This window comes from Enhydra lutris, unplaced genomic scaffold (assembly GCF_002288905.1).
Source record: "Enhydra lutris kenyoni isolate GAN:26980312 unplaced genomic scaffold, ASM228890v2 scaffoldscaffold90, whole genome shotgun sequence".
Classification (NCBI taxonomy): Eukaryota; Metazoa; Chordata; class Mammalia; order Carnivora; family Mustelidae; genus Enhydra; species Enhydra lutris.
The window spans coordinates 5,268,601-5,287,110 of NW_019154174.1; the positions used below are offsets into that span (position 1 = coordinate 5,268,601).

Genomic DNA, 18,510 nt, shown 5'->3' on the forward strand with positions numbered 1-18,510 from the left:
CCCTGGGAAGCACTGTTCGTTCGGCTCTGCACTTACCGCTCAACCAACAGCACAGCCCGCAGGAGAGCCGCGAGCTGAGAGCACAGCGCTGGAGGGCAACAGGGATTTGACCTGACACAGCCTTCCAGCCTCTCCGCTCCTGAGCGGGCAACACTGAGTGGGCTGCCTTCCTGACCCGCCTGTCCCAGCCCCCACTGCAGACACTGGCCACAGCCATCGCGATGGAACTGAGATAAACCCTTTTATTTATTTATGCTTCTCCATTTTGTTTAAAACAACAACAACAACCACCTTAAAGTAACTGACAGCCCTTCCCCCTCACCCTTCTTCGGGCTGGGGGGTGGTTAGTGGGGAAATGGCCCCCAGGGGTGGGGCTGACCATAAGAGCCCCTCAGGGAGGTAATGGAGCCCAAATCCCCTGCCCAGGGGATGGGGCACCTGTAGTGTATGAACTGGGGAGTTAACAGGGCTCTCGAACCTCTTCTTGTACCAATGCAGATGCCCTTGGCCGTCAAGGGTCAGGAAGCACGTGGGGAGGGGATTCCTACCGCTCCTCTACGTCCCCACCCAGCGCCATCTCACCAACTAAGAGCTGGGGAGCAAGAAGAGTGGAGAAAGAGCGTGGTAGGGTGTCTCACACGAAGGAGTACTGGTTATTAATGGCTCTGGGATGGCCCCCTTCTTCTCCGTCGCCCCCTAGTGGTAACTGTTGGAGTTGCACCATCGGGGTGGCCCCGGGGTCCCCACCAGATCCAGCGCCTCCCTGGGCCTCCGTGCCTGGTGCTACGGCCTCTTCCAATTCAACCACGGGGACCAGCTCAACCACGGGGACCAGCTCTTCCTGGACCCCTCCACTGCCCGCTTTCTCTTTCTCTTGCCTCTCTTTGGCTGCTGCGGCTGCTGCTGCCGCCACTTCTGGCGCCCCCGACGCCTCTTCTGCCCCAGGATGTGGGGGATCTGTCCATGAAGGGGGTTCAGGGGGCTGGGGTGGGTCATGGGAGGTGTTCGGTTCTGGAGGTAGGAATGGTAAGAAGACAGACTGTGGAGGGAGGCCAGCTCTTGCGATTGGCCTCCCCTGCACTTGTCCCCCCAGGAGCCATGTGCTATCTCCCCCACATCCCGTCTCCTGAGCAACCCCCCCCAGTCCATGGAAGATGGATCATGGGCGGCGGTGAGAGGAGGACCACACTTACACACAGTCACTCGCTCCGAAGGGCATGAGGGTGGAGGAGGCATCGGGGTAGCATCGATCTCCCTCGCACACCCCTGCATGGCTCCCGGCCTGCTCCCGGCCTGGGGGGGGGGGAGGGGCAACGTGGGGACAGATGGGACGTTGGGGTGGGGAAAAGGGAGAGATCAGACAGGGACATCAGACGTCAAGGGAGGAGGGGGGTGGGGGATCAAACCAAGCATCCCCAAGAAGGACAGGCCCAAGGCAAGACTGCGACAAAGGGCAAAGACAAGGCCGAGGAAGATGAATCCAGGAGACACACGAGTGATGGAACACAGGGGTCCGATGGAATGGCAATGCACCAACCCAATTTCCTCCCGGCTCCAGCACGGAGCCTCTGCCTCCCTACGTGCTCAGTGTCCTGCTTCCCCTTTGAAAGCCCCACCCCCCGGAGCCTTCACTACCCTACTCTCCCTTACGAGGCTTCTCCTCCTCACAGCCCCCCGCCCCGTCTTTCTGGCACACACACCTCCTCACTTCTTGGGTGCACGGGCACCTCCTCCCCTGCAGACCTGCTCTGCTCACCCTGCTGTCGCTGGGAGGACACGACATAGCTGACAAGAACAACGTCACTGGAGCCTCCAGACTCCAGAGGGATGGGGTGCACCCGGAAATGCTCGAGCATATCGAAAATGGACTGGAACCACAAGTGCTGGACCCGGCACTGACCCTCCTCGTTCAGCGACAGGCGCAGGTGCTGAGGGCAGGGCGAGCAAGGTGAAGCAGGAGCCCGCGCCCCTGCCCCTTCCAGAAGCCTCCTCCCCTGGACGGCCCCGTTCCCCCCGCCCCACTCGCAAGCTCTGGGCATGGAACACAGCCTTTCCCTCACTCACCTTGGCCTTGCCCTGGAAGTTGAAAGTGAGGACGTACTCGCCCCTCCTCGTCTCACTCTGCCGTACCAGGAAAACACCATGGGAGCCAGCACCTCCCGCCAGCACTAGCTGCGCGGCCTTGAGTCGAGAGAGCATCCCGTGGAACCAAGGGTACCCTGAGAGGGGCTGGTCCCCTTCACCTCCCTCTGACTCCCCCTGGAACAGGAATGATCCTTCAGGAAGGAGAGAGGGAGGGAAACCGGGGTGTCAGGGAAGCCTCCCCCGTCCTGGGAGAGAAGCCTTGCTTTCCCTCCACCTGTCACTTCCTTTCCCCTGGGTCCGATCCCTCAGGATCCTGAGACCAGAGTTTCGGGAAGGCAGGCCACTGGGCCTGGAGGCAGACACGTGCTCTCACCTCTGGTACCTGTGGCCGTTTCCGGAGTGTCCAGGGGTGGGTAGGGGGCTGAGAGGGGATGAACGGTGCCCGCTGGGGGCCCCTCTTCAATGGGGATGCGGGGGGGCAATTCTGGGGGAAGCAGTTCCATTGAGTCAAAATGGGAGGCAGCAATGGAGGCGGAACTGGGGGAGATGGACGCTGAGGGGCGGTCTGAAAGGCCCCCATAGGCCCCTGGGAAAAAAAAAAGGGGGGGAGGAGGGCAGAGTTGAGAACTGGAGAGACTACCCTGTGTGCGCTGGCAGTCAGTGAGCTGAGGTGCCTGCCCCCTTCCTCGGCCAGGGGCCCATCGGTCCGACCCACGACCCCTGACAGGCTCCAGGCACTAAGGGTCTGTGGAGTGACTGCAAGGACATCCCGGGCTCCGAATGTGCCCCTATTCTTTCTGAATCAGCTGAAATGATAGCAACTGTTGCAGGGGGTGTGGACAGTCCCTCAAGGATTCTTATATTAAAAAGCATCCTTTTTTGGCCTACAGGACAAAGCCCCCAATGCTCAAAGGCATCAAAGACCCACCTCCTATTAAGTGGCCCAAGTCAACCACCCCGACCACCTCAATTAGTCTGTATTCCCAGAGCCTCCGCGCTGGCCTGATCATCCTGTCCTGCTCTCCCAAAGCTCCGGGGTTCTCCCCACCTCACCATTTGCATCCTCCAAGCCCTGTTCTTTTCTCTCACCTCCCCTGGGTGGAGCCTGTCTATCTCACCTTCCCCCGATTCTCCTCCCACTCTGAGCTCCCAAGGCACTTCCTGCTCGTGCTGCTCAGAGGACCCCAGGCACAGGCTCTCCACTGCGGAGTCCTGCTTTTCAGAGGGAGTGAGAGCTTGTCAACTCAGCTAGACTGGGAGGCCGCAGAGAGGGCAAGAAGTGCGTCTTGGGTGGCTTTGGGTTACTCCATCCTGCCTCAGAAGCTAGCACAGGGTTGGGAATGCACTTGGGCATTCCCGAATGTCTGCTGTGTGGCAGGCCTGAGCCCACAAGGATGGTGTAGCTACACGTGGGGTGCACAGAGCAAACGCGGGGTAGGGAGCAGAGTGGCACAGTCCCCATCTTTGTCAGGGACTGCTGAAAAGCCATTGCCCCTCCCTGGTCTTAGCTGCCTGAGGGGCCTGGAAACGAGGGGACTGGAGCCCATGACCTGTGAGGTCCATCCTAGCTCCAAGATCCTTCAGTCCCATCTGTTTACTCGGTGAGTACGACCAAGGTGCCAAGCACCAAGAAATCGAAACTAGAACAGAGGAGCAGGACAAACAGGATACTGGCATCTGGGAAGGTGAGCTGGGCCAGGTGGACGCATGTCTCTGGGCGTGCTGTGTGTGACTAGGCCCGTATATGTTAGTCAGGCCAAGAAGTAAAGAGTCAAAAACATCTAATAGCGGGCGCCTGGGTGGCTTAAAGCCTCTGCCTTTGGCTCAGGTCATGATCCCAGAGTCCTGGGATGGAGCCCCGCATTGGGCTCTCTGCTCAGTGGGGAGCCTGCTTCCCCTCCTTCTCTCTCTGCCTGCTTGTGATCTCTGTCAAATAAATAAATAAAAATCTTTTAAAAAAAAGACCAAAAAATTTCAAAAAAATTAAAAAAAAAAATCTAATAGCATCGACATACGTACAGAGACTCAGAGTAAAAGCCAAACAAAGATGTGAACGAAGTGTTCCAGAAGCTTGGGGAAGAGAGCCGTTCTCTCCAGCCAGAATGGAGGTCTGTGCGAGGCTTACGGAAAAGGAGGAAAGGCAGGGCACGGAAGGCTGGGTGGGCATTGGCGTGGGGCTCGTGCAAGGTGGGGAAGGGGATGGTTCTGAGCGGCCGACTGTGGCGTGGCACGTTCTGGGACCAAAGTGAGACATTCCGTGGGAAGGGGTGGGCAGCTGAAGGGCAGGAATGGGGGGCACGGTTGAAGTCGGGAGAGAGGGCCTGAGCATGGCGTGGGGGGCTCTGAGGTCCACAGCCCTCCAAAGTTCCATCCTTACCCTGTGACAGGCGGTCATTGCTCTCACTGGCTCCCAGCAGCAGATCCTGGCTGGGCAGACTCTCTGAGTGATTCAGGCACGGCAGCTCCAGGCTGTCAGCGTTCTCCCTTGTAAGGAATGAGGTCCCAGGGGCCAGGGGGAGGGTCATGGGGCGGGGACTGGTGGCAGGGCAGGGTCTGTGGAGGGGCGGGGGAAGGGTGCTGTGAGGAAACTCAGCAGGTGAACAGCCCAGGGCTGCTCCCCAGCCCCACCTGGTCCCCTCGGTGACAGCAGGCAGGCTCCTCACCCCGGACTCAGGCATTCCTGGATGTCAGACACCCAGGCCTTCACGTGTAAAGCATCGGCTGTCTCCAGGATATATTCCGAGGGGCCTTCCACCTACGAGGCCAAGAGGAAGCCCACAGGCCACGTCCAGGTCCAGAGGCCGGAAGCCACCCCTGATGAGAACAAGAACATCCTCCCCCTCTTCCCTCCTCCCAGGGAAGCTACAGCCCCAGGGACACACTCTCAAGGCAGTGGACCCACAGGCACCTCCTTCTGTGAGGTCTCTGGCTTCCACGTGCTCCAGGAGCTTCCTCCCCAGAACGAGCGCTCCCGGGGGGGGGGGGGGCAGGAGCCCAGAGCCCCTACCTTAACCACAAACGTGTTCTCCCGGTCAGGCATCTCCAGGGCCGTGGTTGTCCGCACGTCCGTGATGGTAGAGCAGGGAATGCTGAGTCGAGGCCGAGACGCCTGGGTGGGGAAGGAGAACAAGATCCAAACTGCTGGTGAGCAGGGACCACCTGACACTTCCCTCCGGAGACGCAGCATCTTTCCTTCTATGCCCTGAGGGAGCTGGACCAAGGGTCACAACGCTACTTTTTCAATCCCACCCGAGAGTCAGGAGCTAGCTCTAAAAACCAAAGTGAGTACTGACACAGAACTAAACCCAACCACACCAGAGCGAACAAAGCTAAGCCCGGGGGCTGTTCCACTCTGGTGGCTCGGTCGCCCGCTCCCAGTCACCCACCCTCCTTGGGGCCTCACCTTGGGCGGCACAAAGAACTCCAGACGACTTCCTCCTCCTCCTTCTCCTTCACTTCGGAGCAGTAAGCGACACTTCTGCCACTGAGGCTGCCCTCCTCCCCCTGAGGTCGGCCCAGCTGCCCCTCCTCCCCGGCCTACTCCAGCTGGGTCAGGGGCTGCCTCTTCAGCCCCCATGAAACTCAGCAGCTCTTCCCTCTGCACCATCCCTGCTCCGTCCTTCAAGGCCCCCCCGCCCCGACTGAGTCTCAGCCGCTCAAATCGGTGAGTCCATCTGTCCCCAGGGGATGTTCCGTCACTAACCAGTCCCCTGCCAATGGTCCCGGCCCCCCCAGAGGAGTTGGAGTTGCTGTTTCCACCCAGGACTGGGGGGCCCGATGAGGTCTCGAGGGGCCCCGCTGGGGAGGGAGGGTCAACAGTCCCCCGCCACTGCAGGATGCCACGGACTGAACCGCGGACGGAGCGACCCACTGAGCGGAGGGAGAAGCGTTTCTTGAGCTTCGGCTTTGAGGAGGTCGTAGAAGAGGAAGAGACTGAGGAAGGGAGGGGGCCGGCCAGGTCCTCAGATGATCGAGAAGGGCCCAACACAGCCAGGGGCCCACCCACCCTGCAGCTCTCAAGGGACAGGTCATGTGGCGGGATCTCCACACCAGGACTCAGGGGAGCCAGGATGGGTGGCGAGAGGGAGCCGGAGGCCCGGGCCACCTCCGCTTCAAAGTGCTGCAGGAAGAGCTCAGCAAAACGGCGGGAGAAGGCAGCCTCAGCCCCTGGCCCTGCATACTGAGGGTGGGAGGCCAGGTAGAGGCGAAAACGGCGGGCAAAATCCAGGGCAGCAGCCCGGGCATGGGACTCGCAGAACTCCCGCCAACTAGGAGGAGGGGGTGGTGGCAAAGGGGGAGGAGAGGGGGAGGCCCCATCCTCCGGGGAAGGGGAACCATTCATGATGGTCCCCAGGAGGTGGAGAGGGGGAGCCTGTGGGGAGGGGCAGCAAAGAGGGAAGCGACCAGAAGACACGGGGTGAACGGCAGCAGCTGCAGAAGGAAGAGAGGCACATATACCAAGTCACTGCTGAGGTGGGACCGGGGGCCAAGCCCCACCCCCAGCCGGACTCCCCACTCTAGTCAGGACTCCTTGAAGAGCCATGGGGAACACCACACCGCACCCCCCTTCCCTTTCCCAGATCCTCACGACCCACACGCCCCGGTCAGCACCTACCCTGCTGCCTTCCCAACCCCACTCCCCCTGGCTCTGGTTCCAGGAGTGACAGACGGCCAGCCGTGGAGCACTTTCCTCTAAAAAGGAACCTTTATCACTCACGCCACCCTCCCTTCTCTAAAACAGGTCCTTCAAGATCTATCACATGCTTCCCATGTGCTGTTCTTACCTTTCCCTGCAACAGGCTTTAATAACCTTGACAATAGATGAGGAAACCGAAGCCCAGAACAGTTTCCGAACTCCAAGCCTATGGTTTTGCCCACTGCATAGCACTCGTCCCCAGGGCCTGGCTGCCCCGGCCTCAGGCACAGGCCCTCACTGACCCAGCTCTCAGGGGAGCTAGGCCTGTAGTGCTTACAGACCCTGCCTCATGGGTCCTGAGGTCCAGCTCTGAGGAGGGAGGCTGCTCAGGAAGGAGGATGAATGGGTGATGGATTGAAACCGCACTTGTCCTGAAGGCAGACCCCAGGGCCCAGCACCCCTACACGATGTGACAGAGGCTCGGAATGGCCACAGTCCGATTCTTTGGGGACCCGTCAGCCTGAGGCCCAGTGGCAGCAGCACCAGGCGGGGAAAGTCTATGGGCTGGGTTAGAGCAAGTCTCTGTTGGCCACAAAATAAATAAAACATAACAGGGAGCTTTTTCACTTCCTCTTCTTTCACTGGGGAGTGTGCCCTAAAGGCTGGTTAGCCTGATGGTTAAGGCTATGGGATCTGGAGTCGGACTTGGGATGAAATCCCTGCTCTGCCACCTATTAGCTGGGTGATCTGGAACAGACTATATGTCCTCTCTGAAGTGCAGATGTGTAGCTATAAAGCGGAGCTAATGATCCCTAACCCATAGAATCATTGGGAGAATTAAATGGAACATGTCAGGGCTCGACACAAAGTAAGCACACAATAAACCACCGCCATTAATACTATCTTTATGGGTTCCAATTCTTCTGAGAGAGCAATGAAAAAAGAGGAGGCTTCCCAAGATCTTACAACTAGCAAGTGGCAGAGCTGGGCATGACATTTACAACCCATGGCTCTTTTGTTAGTGTTCCTCCCCCATAGTATACTGGAAGATGACTGGCACCCGGACTGGGCGGGGGGGATGGGGGAGAGGGCAGCTCAGGAAAGTCTCCCCAAACCTCAGACTCCTGCTCAGACTGACAATCAGCGACCCCTCCCCTTCCTTCCTGGCCTAGACCCTACACATTCAGATGGCTCCCACCGCAGGGACAATTCCAAACCAACGAGAAGAAGCCAAGAGATGCAAGAGTCATGGAACACAGGGGAAGCGAGCCAAGAGGTGCAGACACAGCAGAGAGACCAATCTCCAGGCAGAGGCCACCTCGGCTCACACAGGCCCACCCAACCCTCTGCACCACAGGCAGACCCAGCCCCCTCCTGGCCTGCTGACCCTGCGGCTCCTGAGCTGGTGACTCAGTTTCTCTTCTGCCAAGCAGGACTCAGACACATTTTCCCGATGCACCTGCCTCTTGGCTCAGTTCTGAAATTTCCCGAAGGGCGGGTGGTGGAGGGTGCAGGCTCCGCTCCCGGCTCGGACCCTCTGGGCCCGGTGGGCAATGCACTCCGACCCGACCCTACTCCCTGGACACCCTCGACCCGCCCATTCCCCGGGGCCGCAACCGCCTCGGGACCAGCCCGGTCGGCTGCACTCTGCGGGGCCGAGCACCCCTCCTGCCTCTGCCCCCCCTACGCCCGCCCCCACCCAGGGCTCCTCTCAGGCGCCGGGGCCGGGTCGCGAAGAGGGAAGAGGTACTTGAAGAGGGGGGTTCCGGTTCCGGTCCCACCTGCATCTCGGTCCCCGCGGTTTGCTCCGGCGGCGGCGGCAGCTCCCGCTCCCTGCCCCTCCCCCCGCACTCCGCGACTACCTCCCAGACCGTCTTCTGCGCAGGCGCCGGGACCCCTTTTCCCGTCACCGAAGGAAGCGACCATAGAGAAGAGCGGCGAGAGAGAAGGGCGCCTACACACTCACTTCCGCCATCCTCCTAGTCCGTGCAAACCCTTGGAGCGCCCAGAGGCGGGGAGTCTCTGGGGGCTCAGGGGTTTCTCCGGTTGCACCTAAAAGAGACCGCAGAAGCCACCGTGGCAAGGGGTTCCCCCAGGTACCCTCCCGGAGAAAACCTGGCGAAGAGAAGCCGGCTTAGAGGATAGAGTCCCGAGGCCCCCCGTTGTAGGCTAGAGTAGCCACCGGGTACCGGAAACCAGCGAGATGAGGAGGCTCTTTGCGGGGCCCGCCGCCGCCTAGAGCGCCTGGCCCTGCGGCCGTGGGGTTCGCGGGACACCGCCCCCAACGAGCCGCGCGAGGGAAGACGCGGATGACCTTGGTTGAGGCCCCGCGAAGAGGCGGAGCCTGAACTTACGACCTTGGCGTCTCTGAGCAAAGGGACTGGAGGTCTAGGAGGTTTCGTCTGAGATGGGAAATAAAGACAAGAGGGCAGAAATAAGGAGATCACTTTAGACGTGCCTGTGGGACGTCAGGGGGCAGGTGGACACACGGGTGGAGCTCAGTAAAGGCATCAAGGCTAGATACAGACATTGGGAATCGTTAAGGTATAGAGAGTCGTTGAAATCATTAGCACGATGAGATCAGTAAGGTCTGTCAGTGACCCAGCTCCAACCGCCCTAAGGAATAGGGGAATCTTGGCTGAAGCAGTTGGAAAAAAACGGATCGAGTTTTTTCAGGAACAGGTGAATAAAAAGCCGAAAGCTGTGAAGAACCTCTGGCTCACCTTCTCTAGCCTCTTCTTTCCCCATGCATTTGGCTTCACTTGCAGGTAGGCCCATCTCAGTGGCAAAATGGCTTTCCATGGCGCCAAACTGAAGTCCTAACAGCTTAGAATTCAAGAAGGAACCTGCTTCTTTTCTGAGATTTGCAGTAAAATTTCCAGAACTGACTCCGGCAGGTTGGCTTCGAGCAAATACTCATCCTGGAACACTATTGACTGGAGATGGATAAATGCCCTGACTCACACAAGAACGTTTATTCAAGGCTGAGGCTGCCAGGTGGAGTTTGAAAACTTCATTGAGGAGGGCAAGTTCTGGCCTAGCCAGCCCTCCTCCCCAGCTCTCCCCCTGTTCTAACCAATCTAAGATCGCTCACAGATGGCCTTTGTTAAGGTCTTCGTCAACATCTTTGTCCATCCATCTTCCCAGTTCCAGGGAAGATATACATGTAAAAGACTCTAATTCTGTGGTCCCCTCTCTCCTCCCTGAAGCCCTTATATACCCTTTCTCTGTAGTTTCTAGTTTCTGTAATTTCTGCCCACTGTTTCTAAGAGAGAGACACAGTGAGGACTATAGAAAGGCAACATTCTGGGGATGATGAGTTAGGTTTGGAAATGTGTCTAAGCTGTCCAATAAAACAGGTGTTCTATATTGACACTATCCAGGGTGGTAGCCACTAGCTATAGGTAGCTCCTGGGCACTTGAAATGTGCTGGTGGGACTAGGGATTTAAATTTTAATTAATTAAAATAGCCACATGTGGCTAGTGACTATTGTGTTAGTGCAGGGGTTGTCTGTGGACAGCTAGCTGGGGCTGTCCAGCAGAGAGAGCTGCAGTCTGAGCTGCATAAAACAGTTTGGGGATTATCAGAAGTGAAAATTGAAGCTACTGGTTGAAACTATGGACATGAACGAGATTGTCCAGCCAATTATCTGTAGAGGGAATAGGGCCCAGGACCTCATTCTAGAAAACAATCCACACTTATCAGGTAGGCAGCAAAAGAGGAGTAGAAAGTGCTGAGATGATGTCTTGGGTCAGGTTTCCCAGAAGCAGACCTTGAGATGATGTGTGTGCAAGTGACTTCGTCAAACAGTGCTACCAGAAGAAATCGGTAAGAGAGTGGGAGAAGCAGGAGAGGGAAGGAGAGAAAACCAAACAAACGAGTGATCTCAGGCAGAGAGAAGTTCAACTTGATCCTACAGGGGAGCTCTGGATGAAAGATATGTGTCAGATTTGCCCAGAAACAAGGGAGCGGGGCGTTCCCTATACCTACAAGCCTTAGCTGTTCACCAAGCGACACTCCTGGAGATGTCAGTTCATCAAGGCAAAGCCTCCTGTAGTCTGAGGGCATGCCTCCAAACCAGAAAAAAAAAAATCTGGACACTGCGTTGGAAGAGGAACCACACAACAAAGACAATGGGGTATGGGACTATAGAGCATGCGCGTGGGGGCACTTGGTCAGACACCTCACGAGCAAATGATTAAAAAGGGATCCATGGCATTGCCATTGTCTCCTGTTTAAAACATCGGTGACTGATGCTGTGGGGTCGCGAGTGGACGTTCAAAAAAAATTCTTGAGATGTTTTTGGTGCCAAGAAGTGCATTTATTGTTGCATGGCGACAAGACTCATGAGCAGAAAGAGCCTTAACTTTGCTGTATGAAGCTGGTGGTTATATGCATCGTGTTCAAAGTGGAGGGGACGTACGGGGAATATTAGATCATAGATGTTTTCTTCGAATTTCTGCCTGTAAAACTACTTTCGCAAGATTTCTCTGGTGCTTATCATTCAGTTGGATGTTAACTATTGGTGACACGTACAGTCATGAGACGCTTTACAATGTAGCAGCCAGCACGTATTTGATCCTTATCAGAACTATGCAGGCTTTAGGTCAGTTTTCTGGGCTAGAGGTGAATATTTTTCTGCTTCTATCCCTATCAACTAACACTGTTTAGGGACTTTCGTGAGAGTAGCTGTTTAAAGATTTTGTTTATTTGACAGAGACACAGTGAGAGAGGGAACACAAGCAAGGGGAGTGGGAGAGGGAGAAGCAGGCTCCCTGCTGAGCAGGGAGCCTGATTCGGGGCTTGATGCCAGGACCCTGGGACCATGACCTGAGCCAAAAGCAGATGCTTAACCAGTTGAGCCACCCAGGCGCCCTATGGTGAGAGTGATTTTAAGGAAGTGGTAGAAGGGGCGCCTGGGTGACTCGGTGGGTTTAACCCTCTGCCTTCAGCTCGGGTCATGGTCCCAGGGTCCTGGGATCAAGCCCCGCATCAGGCTCTCTGCTCAGCAGAAGGCCTGCTTCCCTTCCTCTCTCTGCCTGCCTCTCTGCCTACTTGTGATCTCTGTCTGTCAGATAAATAAATAAAATCTTTAAAAAAAAAATAAGGAAGTGGTAGAAGCAGAAGCCAAATGGTAGTGGGCTGAGGAATAAATGGAAGGTGAAGAAACGGGAGGAGGAGTATGGAGTGCTGGCTTGAGGGGGACCTGATCATGAGGAAAGTCTAAAGGGAAAGGAGCCAGTAGAGAGGATAGTATTTGAAGGAGTGAGGTTTGGGGAAGGTGGGAATGGTAGGATCCAGGGCCCACATTAAGCCAAGGTATTAACATAAAAGGGAGAAATACTTGCTTCTCAGGAACAGGGTATGTGACAGTCAGGATGCTTTTAGCTATCAGTAATGAAACCCTCAAACCACTCCCAATGTAAGGGAGCTTCAACGTGAAAAGAGGGGGCGTTTTCTGGCTCACAGAATTGAAAAATCAGGGGTAGAATGACTTCGAGCATTTGAACTTGGTCCCCGTCTCTCAGCTCTGCTTTCTTCTGCTTTCCAGATTGTCCCCTCACAGGTGGCAAGATGGCTACCAGCAGCCCCAAGCATACATCCTACTAGCTTCACAGTCATAGTGGAAAAAGATCATAGCTTTCCCAATGGCTCTGGCAAACACAACAGGACTGAGTCTCATCAGCTCTGCCTGGGTCACCAGGTATAATGAAGAATTTGGGTTTTGTCCCAGCTTCCTGGCACAGAACTTTAAAAGTACTTGGAATTTACCAAGTAATAGAAAAGTGCCCTTTAGATCCCACCGAAGTTTTAGCTAATGAGGTTACTAATGGCAAGCCTGTAGATAGCTTCAGGATAAGGGCTGGTCACCAGAAAGACTATCCGGGTGACTAGAGGGTTGCGATTTTTATTTTACTGATTTATTTATTGACATATAATGTATCATTAGCCCGAGGGGTACAGGTCTGTGAATCGCCAGGTCTATACATTTCACAGCACTCACCATAGCACATACCCTCCCCAATGTCCATCACCCAGCCACCTTATCCTCCCCCCCTCCCCAGCAACCCTCAGTTTGTTTTGTTAGATTAAGAGTCTCTTATGGTTTGTCTCCCTCCCGATCCCATCTTGTTTCATTTTTTCCTTCCCTACCCCCCAAACCCCCCACATTGCCTCTCAAATTCTTCATATCAGGGAGATCATATGATAATTGTCTTTCTCTGATTGACTTACTATGCTCGGCATAATACAGAGGGTTGGGATTTTTAAAAAGATTTATGTATGCATGTATGTTAATCTCTACACCTATCACGGGGCTTGAACTCACAACCCCTGAGACCAAAAGTCACATGTTCTCCTGACTGAGCCAGCCAGGCACCCCCAAGGGTTGGGATTTTGAAGCAGCTGGATGTCCAGGAGAGGAGCGGGATCTAGAGATTGAGTTCAGTCACATGGCAATGACTTAATCAATCACACCTAAAACATGAAACCAGGTCTCCCGAACCTCTGTGTCTCTCTTCGTTTAGCTGTTCCTGACTTGTATTCTCTACTCTAACTGTAATCCTAAGTATAGTATTATCCTGCATTCTGTGAGTTGTTCTAGCAAATTATCACACCTGAGGGGGTTGGGGGCTCATGGGAAACTCCCTGATCTGGAGCAGGTTGGTCAGAAGTGAAGATGACTGGGGGACCCCACTTACATCTCTCATCTGAAATGGGGGCAGTCTGGGGAGGACTGAGCCCTTAATCTGTGGGGTCTGAGTTAACTTCAGGCACTTAGTGCCAGAACTGAACTTGAGTACACTAGTACTCAACAAGTGTGATCACAAGGGATAGATTTTGCTGACTTGTAAACACTGGCTCAGAGACCCGACGTCTGAGACCGGGATGGGCGGAGCACAGCACAGGCAGCTCTTCAGAGGATAACCAGGGTCTCTGACAGAAGGGGAAGTGGTTGCTTGTGGGATTCTACTGGAGGCTCACCCTACTCCATCCCCAAGAGATGGGGATTTCTCCTCTTTTGTCTTCTGGGATGTCAAATACAGCTTTGGTGCTTTGGTCAGGATCCCCTGCCCCAAATCCAGGGCTGGTATGGGGGCGGGTGGGGACGGGCAGCAGAGAAGAGACTGGGGTTGTGGTCCAGGAGGGGCTGATGCTGACCTGGCCCGGGCAGTACGGTGGGGTTAGTAGCAAGGACAATAGCTGGTGAGATTTCTGAGAAGACATTGCCAAGGCTGGCTTGTGGGGGAAAAGTGAAGAATGCCCTTGAGCTTCCAGTACATCTGTTGAGGGGCATTGAGGACAAAGTTCTGAGCCCTAGTGCCCCATCTACTAAGTTGCTGACCAGCCTAGTACTCATTTCAACGACACCAGACCCCATCCTCTAAAGAGCGGCAAGAAATCTTAGAAATCATAAAGTTTAACTTCCTCACTCCAATCCCCATTTTATAGAAAATAAAGCAGAGACTTCAAAAGTTACGGTGGTTCATCTTTATTTTCAACGTGATTGTGAATACAAAATTTGCTTTCCACTGAAAACATCAGGATACTTAACAAGCCCGACACATATGCTCAACTGAGATAATTCAATACATAATTCCTTCAACAAATACTTCTTCACCTGAGTGTCGGTTAGGCACTGCTCAGAGTTACAAAAACAACCTCTTAACTGTCATGACCTGGTGAGACAGGGAACAGCAACAACTCACAAACCAGCCAACAAGCAAACAAATAAGATAATTTTAGAAATTTAGGTGCTATCGGGGCACCTGGGTGGCTCAGTGGGTTAAGCCTCTGCCTTCGGCTCAGTCCATGATCTCAGGGTCTCAGAATAGAGCCCCCAGAATAGAGAGTCAAGCTCTCTGCTCAGCAGGGAGCCTGCATCTGCCTCTCTCTCTCTCTGCCTGCCTCTCTCTGTCAAATAAATAAATAAAATCTTAAAAAAAATTTTTAAAGATTTTATTTATTTATTATTTATTTATTTATTTGACAGGCAGAGATCACAAGTAGGCAGAGGCAGGCAGAGAGAGAGAGAGAGCGGGGGAAGCAGGCTCCCCGCTGAGCAGAGGGACCCATGCGGGACTCGATCCCAGGACCCTGAGATCATGACCTGAGCCAAAGGCAGAGGCTTAACCCACTGAGCCACCCAGGCGACCCTAAAAAAATTGTTTTAGGTGCTATGAGGAAAACCAAAGAGGACCAGTGAGGAGAGGGTGACGGGGCGGCTACTTTAGATAGAAGAGGTGACATCGATATCGGAGGTGGGGCTGAATGAGGGGACAAACAGCCCTGGGAAAAGCTACAAGGAAGAACATGCCAGGGAGAGGGAAGAGCATCTACAAAGATCCTGAGGTAGAAACCACTGGGGGATGTTTGCAGACCACAATGGCCGGCGCGGTTGGCAGTGAGTTAAGAGGAGAATCATGCTAGATGGGGTCAAAGAGGTGGGCCACAGGGAGGAGTTTGGATTTTTATATAACAGCTTTACAAGGTATCATTCCCCTGCCATACGGTTTGCCCATTTAAAGTAGGAGTTGGGATTTTATTCTAAGTGTAGTAAGGAGTCACGGGAGGGATGGTGTGTGTGTGTGTGTGTGTGTGTGTGTGTGTGTGTGTGTGTTAATTTCTGATCCAAGCTTAACTAATTAATTAAAAATTGAAAGGTAATCTTTATTTTTATTTATCTATTTATTTCATTAATCTCTACACCCAATGAGAACCTCAATTTCATAACCCTAAGATCAAGAGTCACATGCTTGGGGTGCTTGGGTGGCTCTGTTGTTTAAGTGTCTGCCTTTGGCTCAGGTCATGATCCCAGAGTCCCGGGATCGAGTGAGGACCCTGCTTCTCCCACTCCTTCTGCTCCTTCCTCCCTCCAATCCCCCGGCTCATGCTCTCTTGCTCTCAAATAAATAAAAATTAAAAATCTTAAAAAAAAAAAAAAAAGTTGCATGCTCTACGGACTGAGCCGGCCAGGTGCCCCTCTGATCCACATTTTCAGGGCTGATCTTGACTACTGTGTGGGCATGGGTTTGCCAGGTATTGAGAAGAACAGGAGCTGGGAGAGCCATTGTAGAGGTTGTGAGCTAGCCTAGGTGATAGAAGATCCCAGACTGAACCACAGGGTCAGCAGTGGAGAAAGACAAATGATGACATCCAAGACATATTTTGGACAGAAAACCAGCAGGACTGGGTAAGTGGATTAGACACCAGGGTTGAGGGGAAGGGAGAAAGGCAGCATTGCTTATTCAGAGGTGGAAGCAGAGCCTGGAAGAGAATGAGGGTCCTGTTTTGGACACGTTAGGTCTGTAACACCACTTGGCGGTACCCTTCAATTTGGAAGGCTCATTAGTAGTTCAGGCACAATCATACAGAGCCCGACAGTGGCCCAGGCAGAGGATACAGACATAAAGGAAGTCCAGTCCTGGTCCCACTCAGACTACTCGGTCTCAGACAAGTGAAACCAAGAAATATGTCTTAGGGTATTAAGTGCTATGGGACAGGTTCTCTTTTAGGAGGTATCTGGATGCAAACAGACAACTGTTGACAGTCTGGCGTAAGGAGTCCGGTCTTCTAAACTCCTCTGTTTTGCCCTCTTCTGGATTTTGGCTTCATCACTGATCAGATATGACAGGCAGAAGCTCCAGGCTTTGCATCCAGACCCAGCCACACCCAGAGTCAGAAGGCAGTCCATCTCTTTGGTGTCTCCTGGAGGGTGAGAGACCCTTTCCTGGAAGCCCGCCCAAAGCAGATCACCACTGACCCATCACGGGCCCCGAAGAAGTCACACACTCAACCCTAAACAAAGCCCCTGGCAAGGAGAATAGGCCCACCAGAAGTAGACGAGGCCTGTCAGGATTTATTCCCGGAACTGGGTAAAGGACCACCTTGAACAAAATCAGGGCCCTGTCTGTAGGAAGATGGAAACATGGGTGTTAAGCAGGAGCTCACAGACTGCTTGGGGGGGGACCCATTTGATTTCAAGAGCATCTTTTTAAAAAGAGTTCCAGGGGCACCTGGGTGGCAGTGGGTTAAGGCCTCTGCCTTCAGTTCAGGTCATGGTCCCAGGGTCCTGGGATTGAGCCCCACATTGGGCTCTCTGCTCAGCAGGGAGCCTGCTTCCCCCCACCCCCCGCCCGCTTCTCTGCACACTTGTGATCTGTCAAATAAATAAATAAAATCTTTTTAAAAAAATAAGACTTCGATTACAGATGATACTACAGTCAACAGCAATAGCTCTACAAGAAACAGTCAACAGCTCTACAAAAAATCTTCTCCCTTCACACTCTTCTGAGTGCTGTTTCTCCAACTTCAGTCATTCGTGTACCACCTGCCCCCAAATCTGCCATATGTTTATACTTCCCGTAATATTATCTACCACATACTGCTTCTTAAATGGACTTATTTTTTCTTTATTAATATTTTTAAGAAGATTTTATTTATTTACTTGAGAGGGAGTGCGCACGAGCAAGATAGCAGAGGCAGGAGGAGAAGCAGAGGGAGAGGGAGAGGAAGACTCCCCACTGAGCAGGAAGCCTGATGTGGGGCTCCATCTCAGGACCCTGAGATTATGACCTGAGCAGAAGGCTGCTGCTTAACCGAGGCACCCAGGTGCCCCTAAGTTGACTCATTGTTTAATCTCAGTATTTGCCACCCCAGTTTTGTTTCAAACAATACACATTCCAATAAATACAGCACCGCTAAAATAGAAAGCATTCGTTCAGTATCACCCCCCCAAAAATCTTATATTCTCATAGTGGCCAATAGTGTCTCAGAAGAAATCCCCAGGAGTGGAATACCTGAGGTACAGGATCAAGACAAAGAAAACCTATGGCACAGCCCTTCCTAAGCAGAGATGAGGGGCCGGAAGGCCAGGAGGACTCAAGTCTTAGCAAGTTCTTCATTTTCTCTGAGCAGTAAATTGGCAGCTGAATGACAGTACCGGGTGGTGGTTAAGTGCACACTTTTTTCCGAGTTCAGTTGTACTGGGTTCCTAAATCACCCTGATGCTGTTTTCTCACCTGTGAAATGGGGGAAATCACAGCTCCAACCACACAGGGTAACTAACACTGGGTGCGTTGAATGTGAACCAATACAAAGCATTTGCACAAAGCCCAATCCATGCAAAGCTCTAGCTCTGTTTCACAAACTCCTCCGAGCTTGGGAAACTGCTTGTGTTATAAATAAATACAATTTCCCTGTCTGTGCCCAGACCCTCCTGAATCATAATCTTCAAGGGAGGAATTAGCGAATCTATCTGAAACCAAATACCGTCCATGGAATCTTAGGATCTGATGAGTTTGGGAAAGATCAGTCAGGGTTAAGCAGCCGTTGTTCTCATCCCTGGGTGATGAGATGATGGATGTCAGAGTTAAAGGTCAATTGCTAGCCTTGCACTCACTCATTCAGTCAACACAAATGCCCTGAGCACTCACTGGGTGCCCCGCCCTGTGTTCGGTGCGGGGGCCACAGCAGGGACAAGACAGACTCAGGCTGCCCGTGCAGGCACCTGAAACCGACCCTTACCTTCAGACCCTCTGTATCATCTGTATAACTGGGTGGGTGGGTGGGGTGCTGAGCAAGGGAATTAGTGCTTAGTCCGCCGGAAGAGAGGCTCCAGGGGGTGGACGGCAAAGCTGTCTGTCCCCGCAGGCTGTGAGCCAGGAGGGTGGGTATTTCGGGGTCACGGAATGTGGGACCTGGAGGCCCCTGGCCTCCATTCCTGCCTCCTATCCAGCTCATGTCCTCCCAGAGCCAGACGTCAGAATCTCCCCCATAAGGTATATAC

General features: G+C 53.7%; 1 protein-coding gene across 1 annotated transcript; it reads right to left on the reverse strand.

Annotated features, from left to right (window-relative positions):
• Positions 1-225: 225 nt before the first annotated feature.
• LOC111162207 (SH2B adaptor protein 1) lies at positions 226-10,523 on the reverse strand. The gene is made up of 9 exons (XM_022526436.1): positions 8,503-10,523; positions 5,489-6,516; positions 5,093-5,194; positions 4,749-4,840; positions 4,463-4,638; positions 2,468-2,671; positions 2,065-2,276; positions 1,757-1,928; positions 226-1,011 (listed from the first exon to the last, which is right to left on the reverse strand). The coding sequence occupies exons 1-9, from the start codon at positions 8,645-8,647 to the stop codon at positions 635-637; spliced, it is 2,508 nt and encodes an 835-aa protein (XP_022382144.1). The 5' UTR covers positions 8,648-10,523; the 3' UTR covers positions 226-634.
• Between the last annotated feature and the right edge of the window lie 7,987 nt (positions 10,524-18,510).

What these genes read in the sequence shown, in the direction of transcription:
- LOC111162207 (XM_022526436.1), bottom strand. Translation starts at nt 8,647, where the DNA reads ATGGTCGCTTCCTTCGGTGACGGGAAAAGGGGTCCCGGCGCCTGCGCA. An exon ending in CCGCGGGGACCGAGATGCAG is followed by an intron (nt 6,517 to 8,502) that starts GTGGGACCGGAA and finishes TTCCTTCTGCAG; the next exon opens with CTGCTGCCGTTCACCCCGTG. An exon ending in CAGGAATGCCTGAGTCCGGG is followed by an intron (nt 4,639 to 4,748) that starts GTGAGGAGCCTG and finishes GCCCCTCCACAG; the next exon opens with ACCCTGCCCTGCCACCAGTC.